Source organism: Solea solea, chromosome 7 (assembly GCF_958295425.1).
Source record: "Solea solea chromosome 7, fSolSol10.1, whole genome shotgun sequence".
Taxonomy (NCBI): domain Eukaryota; kingdom Metazoa; phylum Chordata; class Actinopteri; order Pleuronectiformes; family Soleidae; genus Solea; species Solea solea.
The window spans coordinates 9,324,152-9,334,444 of NC_081140.1; the positions used below are offsets into that span (position 1 = coordinate 9,324,152).

At 39.4% G+C, this 10,293-nt stretch overlaps 1 protein-coding gene across 1 annotated transcript; it reads right to left on the minus strand.

Annotated features, from left to right (window-relative positions):
* Positions 1 to 1,609: 1,609 nt before the first annotated feature.
* On the minus strand, positions 1,610 to 5,865 carry mmp13b (matrix metallopeptidase 13b). The gene is made up of 11 exons (XM_058634051.1): positions 5,760 to 5,865; positions 5,543 to 5,656; positions 5,278 to 5,405; positions 5,004 to 5,152; positions 4,759 to 4,884; positions 4,509 to 4,664; positions 4,275 to 4,395; positions 3,544 to 3,677; positions 3,295 to 3,454; positions 3,075 to 3,178; positions 1,610 to 2,976 (listed from the first exon to the last, which is right to left on the minus strand). Exons 1-11 carry the CDS (start codon positions 5,847 to 5,849, stop codon positions 2,876 to 2,878), a joined length of 1,383 nt encoding a protein of 460 aa, XP_058490034.1. The 5' UTR covers positions 5,850 to 5,865; the 3' UTR covers positions 1,610 to 2,875.
* Between the last annotated feature and the right edge of the window lie 4,428 nt (positions 5,866 to 10,293).

The window sequence follows — 10,293 nt, forward strand, 5'->3', positions numbered from 1 at the left end:
CTCTCCATCTGTTTTCCATCAGGAGCTGCAGGGCTGGACTACGTAAACGTTTTCCTCTTTACCTTTTTCCCCATTCCAGTGTCGTTTTTCATTGACCTCTTTCAACTCTCTCTCTACAAAGTGCTTTACTGCCCCACAAAGGCAAAGTGTAGTAGCTGCACAAAGATTTTTTGTGGATGCAGGCTGGCTTTAATCCTCCTGTCTCTTCTATAATTCCAGACACACTCCATGATGTTGAGATCAGGACTCTGAGTGGCCATCTCATCTCTAGGAGCCATGTCTCATTTTTATTTGTGAGTTTCCCCCTAAGCACTAGGGGGTTGTATTTCATTTCTTATATTCTGCCTGAGGCTGACACAGGCCAAAGGTCATGCTGGGTTATTTGAGGTCACCTGTCATTATACTTTTATACAGGGTGTACCCTGCCTATCGCCCTATGCCAGCTGAGGTTGGCACAGCAACCCCCGCGCGACCCTCATGTGGAGGATAAAGCGGTAGAAGATTGATGGATGTTGCTCAGATTCTGCAGATCACCAAGGATAAGAGCAAGGAGACTATATTACCGTTGAATGGAAAGTAATAAGGTTTACTGTACATTACACTTTCTTTGCCAAACAGGAAGTCTATTTGTCTCTTGCCATAATCAATAATAAATATCAAAACATTGTTGACGTCAAGGTTAAGTTAAAGCTTCAGTATTTAACATTGACAGAAATTTGATTAAAAAGTGGTCAGGCTGATACAGTGAATTCTAAAAAAAAGTTTCTTTTGTTTCTTGATTCTTTTCCAAATACTCACAGCAAATTCACAACTGACATTCAAGTAATAGTATCGACTGTAGGTGTGGAGATGGCTCCTGAGAGCTGTTGCAGGTGTGCCAGTTGTCACAGCTGGTGCTGGTGTGTAATCATGCTCTCCCTTTACATGCAGTGGCATGTGCTGTACCATATGAGACACTGTCTCAGGGTAAGGCTTAGGTTACTGCACATGAGGGGGGCATTTTGGACGCCAGGATAAAACTTGAGTTTATTGTTTATTTGTGTGCAGCAGTTTATTTAAGTTCATGCAGTTGTGAGCTGTCTGCGTTACGATGAACGAACTCAAGGTTGCAACAAGACCTGCTACAGTTGTATTTCTGACAATGCAAAAGCCGCATTACTCTCGCACTGTAAATCATGCGTGTCCATAAAACCAGGGCTAAGAACTTTGAATCCAATATTAGCGATGAACCTTACTGAGTTTGAGTCAGTAAAATAGCCTATACGCCACACAATACCTCGGCAATGAACAAATGAGGTGACTGCCTCACTGCCCTGTAATTACATTCGCATGGTTGCACCCGTGGATTATGCTGTTTGTTTCATCAACTTGAGCCTGATAGAAGCAACTGACCTTTCAATTCTGTACTGCAATGCAATTTCCCTTTATGCATGTGATTATGTATACATACATATATATATATATATATATATGCACACTTACTGTAAATAATGTTTATTATGTATAGTATAGATTTTCTGTGTGTTATGTGTGGTATGTTGAGCTTTCACACAGCCAACATCTGTTGCGTACACTATTATTGGTTATTGTTGAAACAGTGGAGACAGGGTTGTTTGCGTGACTTTTATTTAGCTTCTGTTGCATCCTATACAACAATTCAATGGCTACTTTTTTTCAACAGAGTTCGGCACGTTTCCTATAAGCACAACATGGGGATTCTCTCCGGTGAACAAAGGAGGGTAAAAGTGGCGCCTACACTTTAACAAAATGTTCTCAGACAAATCACTCTGCCGAGTGAATGATTATTATTATTGCAAGGTCAGCATAACATGCTACTTTACCATGACACCAAGCAATGTACCTCATAATCTGCTAGGATTTCTCTCTTTTTCAAAATGCATTATGTATACAGGAGCAATTTAAAAAGCCAAATACAAGTGTTAGCCTGAACTGAAAAGAGATGTATAACATGCTGAGCTCAACTTTTTGGCACTGTTACACAACTGAGCTTCATCGAATACGTGCAGGTCACTGTGGTCAATTTCTGTTTTAATACATTTTTTAATACATTTCTCTGCGTTTGTCTAAACAAGAGGAAACCGCTGCACTACAGTACATTGTGCATAGTTGGTTGTTGGAGAGGTTCCAGCTCACCTTAAGGGCACTGTGGGCAATGTGTGTGTACAAAAATTCCAGTGGAGTATTCATAAATACTTTCTCACTGTTGATATGTCGTTTTTGGTTGAAATCCACTCTTAGAGTTCTATGTAGGTAGACATGTGTAATAACCCCTTAAGTCTGTAATTCTCTCATTATTTAGATAAAGAGGTATTTGGTGAAATTAATCTTTTGAAACTGCAGCTTCTGTTTTTGCTGGAACATAATACTTGGACCTGAATGGGACCTTTGTGTACTTCAACTGCTGAGTGCTCTCTAGTGGGAAAAGTAGGTCATTACATTTATGTTCTTGTATTTGTTGCTTTTTTCCCGGCAGAACCTTATTTCTGAGGAACTGGTTAAGTTTGGGGCTAACATTTAATAGTTAGATTAAGGTTTGGGTTAGGCATTAACTGGTTATGGTTAAGGCTAGAGATAATGTGTGTGTGTGTGTGTAGTTGTAAAATAAATAGCAATAATCTTATTGAACATAGATATACGAGGAAACCTCAGGCTTTCTGTGTCTGATAGTTGATGTGAACTATGTACATGTGACCAGCACAAGTAAAAATAAATAACTTCTCCGTGCATGTGACCATTTTTCTCAACATTCATGGGATCATCACATCTTCTGAAGTCTCATTTTAACATGTCTGCATATATTGTGTCTGTCACAAAGTCATTATGACATGGTATAAACCGGTTGCTGACCACTTCATCAGCAGTTGAGAATAGCGTTGGTCCTCATGATGCGAATGACTTTCTTTGAGGTGTAGCTGTACTCGAACTGCACGTGGCCATGGAAGAAATACAAGTATCCTGAAAAGTGAGCAGAGAGGGGAGCAATGTTAGCTACAGACAACAAAGTATTTTGAATTATCATTGATGAAACTGTGTTAGTGAAGGTTTCATAGTACCATAGTGATACACAGCGGCATCGACCTCATCACTCATTCCTGGAAAATCGTCCTCAATGGATCGTGGGTAGCCAGTGTCCATGGTGCCCGACGCTTCATCGTAGCTGTTGATGGCGATGATGAAGATGATGAAGTAATGTGAGTCTTGTTCAACAAAAATATACTGCACTGTGCATAGATTGAAAACTCTAAAATAACCAAGCTGTGCGTGTCGTCATACCTCCAGTATTCCTCTTCAGTGAAAAGTAGAGTTTTGCCTGTGTCTCCAATGTGCACCGCCGCATCTACTTTCCTGATGGTCTTGGGAAGGCCGAGTTTGTGAATGTACTTTGGATAACCATCCATGAGATTGTACCCGTTCAACGCCCACATTCGGATCCCTGTGGACCAGAAACCAAAGTCAAAATTAAATAAAATAACAACTTCTGCCCCAAACTACTACTACTACTACTGTAACAAAATACCCCACCACTGAATATGATGACAAGATCCTTCTCTGGGTTCTCATAAGCTGCATCCACTTTGTTGGGTATGGAAGGCCATGTGGACTTTATCAGTGTCTGCTCAGGCTCCGCCATCTGAGGGTGGAGACGCCAGTAGAATCTGCAACAGGGTACAGTTTGTTAATGTTAATATTTGGCATAATGAATTAATCAACAAGCCCTGTGATGGACTGGCGACCTGTCCAAGGTGTACCTGGCCTTCCATTCTATTTTATTGGATTCATTTGGCTCCAGCGCACCCAGAGACCCTCATGTGAAGGACAACGCATACTCAGTAACACATTACTCTAATATTATTACATTCTTACTTAGTACTAAGGGATTACAACAGTGATAATATTACAATTACTAAGCAAAATAATGCTGATTTAAAATGTTATTAGAGCATGGTTAGTTTTTTTTCCTTGATGACATGTACGCGCAGCAGGTCATGGCAGGTCCCAGAGACAGGAATTTGCAGAAAACAGTAATGGTTTGGAGAGAATTACTTAGTTTTTTGCTTTAAGATGCTGCCATGTTTGCAGTTCTACAGTTTGACTACTAATTATGTTTCAATAAAGTGGATTCAGCTCCAAAAACAACTATATTATTACTAAACAAGTACTATCATGAAAAGTAACGTATTACACTTTCCGAGTCACGTTAAGTTTACTCTGTGATGACAAACACCTAAAGATAATTGTGGAGCTTGCTGTACCTGTCTTTGAAGATGACCGTCTCCCCCCTGAGCTCTGTGGCAGCGTCAAAACTCAACATCGGGTCACATTTGGTTGGTGCGTCAGGCCTTGGCTTCACTTTCCTTGAGTCTGGGTTTGGACCTGTGATCGAACATCTGCCATTAATGTCACTGTTCACAAGAATGTTTCCACAAAAAACAAAGAAAAAGAAAAAGAATGTTCGATTTATAACACATAATTATGTGTCTTCTCACCATAGAGAGCTTGGATTCCTTCAATGTCATCTTCAGCCAGAGGGTAGCCTGTGCTGTACGAGTAGACGGGATACATCAGGGCGCCCGGGTCTGTGGAGTGGGACATACCGAGGGCATGTCCTAACTCATGGGCTGCCACTATGAACAGGTTGTAAGCTGAACAGAAAAGGTGTCCAGTCAAAATATAATTTAGATAAAGGATTCCATTGTAGTGTGGTTACAATCTGCTGAATGTGTGCACACTTCTTACCGGAGGAATCTTTGGTCCAATCTTCGTCCTCATCAAAGTGAGTGTCTCCTCCGATGCCTTCACCCGGGGGGTAAGCATGAGCCAGCAGTCCATTAGGCCCATCAAAGGGGTTGTAGTCTCCATGCTCTGCAGAATATAGGTCAAAGAATATTTACTGTATTGAATTGCACTTTATGTCAAGTGCCTCCTCTGTAAAAGTGTATTAATCATCATTTCAAACAATGTCGAGAATAGGCTTTTTGTACCTTTGGATCCAAAACTGATCATAATGTCAGCGTTGCCCTTGTATAGCTTCTTAAAGGTCAGAGGTGTGACATCCGACCAAGCGTTCAGCGCATTGCGAATGGCTCTGTCCACGTCAGACTTCTTCAGGTCTGGTGTATAATTCACAATCCTAAATCATCAGGAAGTAGGGGACAGTGTCAGGGAGTGAATGTGAAAAGGTCAGCTACTTGCAAAAAGCATTTTTTTTGTCATAATTTTCTACATTATATTCAATATTATCATTTGAATTCATACCTGAATGTTACGTCGTTATTTGGCCATTTGAGGTGTCGAGGAAAATGGTTGTACTCCCCAATATCTGGGACACCGCACCTGGGCTCCTTCATCAGCTCCAAAGTGTTCTCATCCAGATTCCCTGTCACCTGCAGAAGTGGAAGAAGTAGTGTTGGTGTAGTTTTTCAAGTTCACAAGTTTTTAGCTTCTGGTTTTAAATGGAACTTTACAAACTGTGTTAAATGATCTCCCTGAAACAATGGCATCATTCTGTTGATCTTGTCACCTTGAGTTTGAAGAATGTCTGCATCTCCTGGACCTTGGCCTTGAGGGCGTCTGATGGCTGCCCTTGTCTACCCTGTAGACCCGCTGGAAGGCCATAGAAGCGACGAAGGTATTTCTATTCAAAAGAGGACAAAATGTTGTCAAGTAAGTCACGCAGAGCCACTTGAAGCCAACTTACACAACCGAGTAGTGTCCAAATTAGAGAGCTCAGAACTTACCTCTGCTAAAAGCAAGTCGTCTTTGTCCTCAGACGGCAGAGGCACAGCAGAGGAGTGAGCAAACAGCGCAAGCACCAGCAAAGCTATCATTGTTACTGTCTCAGTGTTGTCCTCAGGAGTCATTGGAGTGTACAAAGCTCTGCTGGGTATTTATAGTGTTTGGTCCACTTTTTTTTTTTCAAGGGGTCTATGATTCATGTAAAATCACCTACCCACTTCCTCCTCCATGTGTTGAGAATATGCTTGTATCTGTAAAACTTCACTGTGGTTTGAGTGACCACCTCCTTTGAACTGACTTGATCAAAACATTAATCAATTTCCCCAATAGCCCATGATGTAAGTTTACACTGAAAATGCCTCCAAAGCAAAACTTCTGTCCATTTATAGGCGTATTTACATTTAGTCCTGTCTTTTTTTTGGCAGGAAACACTTCAGGTTTTATCATGACACGTCACATCCCGGCTTTCTATCTTCAGTTTTGAATATAAAACTAAATATAAATAAAATGCTGTGCAGTAAAAAAGGAGGGAATTTTGGGAATATGTTCATGCTGATCTTGTCTCAGTCAGTCTGTGTCGCCATGTTATTTTAGGTCACAATGTTTTGGGGATGTGACTAACAGACACACATCACAATAAAAAAAACAAAAAAATCAAACTTGAACTTTTAAATGTGAGATATTATATTGCGATGTCTGAAAAAGACTTGATTCCCCATTATAGCACAGATATTGGAGGTCAGAGGCAGCTAGATCTTCACATTGATGATTGATTCCCCTACATTTTTAGTGCACACTGGAATTGATTGATTTTCTTGGACATATGAATCCTCATAATGTTTATGAATTATCAATGTGTTTTCTTTTCCAAAATCAAGATATTTATCTCAATAACTACTCTAAGGATGACTGTAAGACGTGTTCAAGACAGTGGAAAAACCCAGTGACACATGCAGAGTACAAGTCGATCAGTTCCTGGAGAAAAGGCAGGTAAAGACATGCTGCCTATTACTGCTTGTGTCTGTGTGAGACAATAATTATTAGCTCCTGCCACATCAGTGGAATTCCTTGACGTCCACAGAAACAAAGCTGGTCAGTGGAACAGTACTTGGACCTACCTAAACCAGCGTAAGTACATGATGACACGGTTTACATATATGGAGACAAACACATTTAGCGACAATTTAACTGTAATGGCGGCAATAACAACATTTATTTGTCAAACATTTGACAGAATGATTTGACAGTATACCTCTCAGTACTTCTGGGAAAAGCCTTGTAATGACCATGTTTTGAGAATGTCTCATTTTGCAGGTGCCAAGCTGCTGCCCTGCTAGGAGAGGTCAAATCTCATACAAGAGTTTTAGACGTGTGAAGCATTAGCTGATGACTTCTAAAACCGCAAATTCTAAGTGCCTGATGTTCCTAATTATGAGGGCATGATACAAACATCACTGGAAAATCATATTCTCCTCCATCCAATTAGAATCACCATGACTCAATGTTTGTGTTTGGACACAAACATCCTTTCGGTACACTCCAGTGTCCTGTGGAGACATATTTTTTGAAGTAACATCAATGTGGGCAGTGGTGAATAGGCTGCTCCTGACTCATGCCTGGGGGAAGTTGGCAGCTAAGGGGAATTTTGTTGTTTATTTTAAATGGCAACACACACACACACACACACACACGTATATATATATATATATATATATATATATATATATATATATGCGCAGAGGTGTTGCGACCTACTTTTGGATGAGTTTCAGATCTTAAAAAGGTTCAAACAACAAGTCACAGTGCACAAATAGACAGATACATTATTACAGATCACATTTATTGATATGAAACGGTAGTGACAGTCATAAAGCGTGGCAGGAGATATTTGTAGCTGTGGTTAGTGTACAAACATAACATAACACCTTAACTTTGTACACAAACAGGAAATGACAACAACAGTGTCCGTGAAATGTTTGGAGACATTGAACAAATTGATTCAGAAACAGCCTTGTTTTTGTTTTCCAAAGAAACAATAAAACAGATAAGCATCTTTTCTGCCTCCCTCATCTGGTCCATTCTCAGCCTGAGAAATGGCTGATGGCCGTGTCATTCTTGGGGGTTTGTTGCCTTGATGCCCTCTTTGCCTCGTCTCAGCACAGACACGGACAGTGATGATGTCTGACGGCAAGCCATCCTGCTACTTGACAGGAACGGCTCTCATCTTCTCTTCGTCTCATTGGCACTGTTGTGCTCGGTCATGATCTCTGGCTACGTTGCGTGGTCTGGAGTTGAAATGTGAAATGAAATGTGACCACTTCCCTGCGGTGTCAGGGACAAGCTGATGTCGGACAAACCCTGATCAACAGACTTGCTGAGACACATTGAAAAAATTGCTATCATAATGTGAACTGCTTCCATGTGTTTCATATAGATCAGGGGTGTCAAAAACTAATTTCAGTTCAGCATAATAACCTATGAACAACAAGAAAATCAATTTTTCCCCCCTTTGTTCTACATTAAACAAAGTATCTTTCTACAAAACATAAAATTTCAGTGCAATTTCAACAATATTATGCCTAAGTTTACCATTACAGTGGATCTATACAGGCAAAAACATTTAGTCACAGGTATCTGCAAGTGCAAAACATAGTATTTCACATCACAATTAGATTCTCATTCATAACAAATTCATCCTGCGGGCTGTACATTTGACACCCCTGATATCGATGCTACTTGGTTTCAGTTTCCATTTTTGGGGAATGACCTCCATTACACTAATAACAAAAATAATAAATAAAATAAACATTGTTTTGTTGGTGTAAAAATCACTCTCTTAAATGTAAAATGCATGTTAATAAATCAAGCATTTTTCTTATGTCCAAAAAAGGGTTAGAATTTGAGTATAATAGTTTTTTTTTTTGCTTGTTGGGATCAGACTCACCAACAGCTGTGATTCATCATCATCCGTTATCGAAGCTGACTTAATCATATACAAAGGGAACTGATATTTATTGGCCATTTAAGTCCTGACTTTACAAAAAACAATGTGTTTCACAATGACCAGGATTTTAAAATCCACATGGGTGGAGCTGAGACATGACACTGAAACAGCGTCATAACACTTCTTCAAAGTGGGTCATCTGATTGTTTACCTTTGATCACTGCTCTGGTCATCCTCTGACTTAAGGAGGCCACTCATTTCCTATTGCTGATCCTTTACAGTAAAATAAACCCAAAAATCCAATCTATTTATAAAAACCCCAAAGACATTTTTTGCTGATAACCTGTTCAAACCACACATATAATAAAGTAAGCCATGATCCACCCATGACAACTATTGTAAATTGAACATTGTTTTGATAAATACAGTACAATAATTATGTTTTTTTCATATTTGTCTTAAAAAAAAAAAAAGAAAAACAACTTACTGTACTTGCTGTTTTATATCAGCAAGCATTTATAGCTTTCTTCTTTGTTCAAAATGTGCAAATCTGTATGGTTACTATTCCGATGCAAGAATGAAGTTAATCATCCACTCAGTTTGTTATGTACCCTTATCACACGTTTTATATACTGTATATACGTATATATATATATATATATATATATATATATATATATATAAACACATTTTTTTAAGACTACAGTTAATGTATTGTGACATTTCTGTTCTTAAAGGACATCAAAAGTGTTTGATTTCATTGAGGCAAAACATCTTGATGTCAATCACAGGTTGACACAGTGTTTGACACAGTAAGTCAAACCCTGGTAGTATACTCAAAAAACATTGATATTTTTCAATACTGATTAGTAGAATGAATTGGTAGAATTTGTATTTCTTTGCACACACACACATTAGTGATAGTGAATTTATCCTCTGCGTTTAGTCCATCCTTATTACACACAAGTAGTGAACACAAAAGCTGGTCACAAGAGCAGTGGGGGATTGAGTGCCTTGCTCAGGGGCACCACAGCCCTTGAGGGGTTACGACCTGGTTATTAGTCCAGTTCCTTTCCTCTTGTCCATGGCTGAGACATTCTCTCAGTCTGTCTGTATAGTCAGTGGACATAAGCACATAGAGTCAGCTAAAGCCAGGAGGAAAGGGAGGATTTAGATTACATGAATACCCGAAATTCACTGTGCACTTGAAGCTATAATTAAATCTGGATTTAATTTTAAACTAACACTCACTCACTCACTAATCTGCAAATTCACTGTTCCAAAAAAGTTAAGCAGTGCTGCCACATCTGCCAAAATAAAATCCACAGTGAGTGCTGTGACGTTAGTTCAGACCCATTTTGCAGCGTTTAAAAACGACATGTTCTGTAGATATGCCACAGGAGGGCAGCAGAGGACTAAACAGGACACTGTTTTTGGCGAGCAGGCTCATGCCTGTCTTTCTGGTGTAATCAATGTCAGACTTGCCCATAAGGATAAAGCAAATTCTATTGGTTTTCTGAAAATGTTTTTAGTTTTTCTTTTTAATAAGGGGTTGAGATTTAAGGGTCATGAAATATGTCATGTGTGTCATG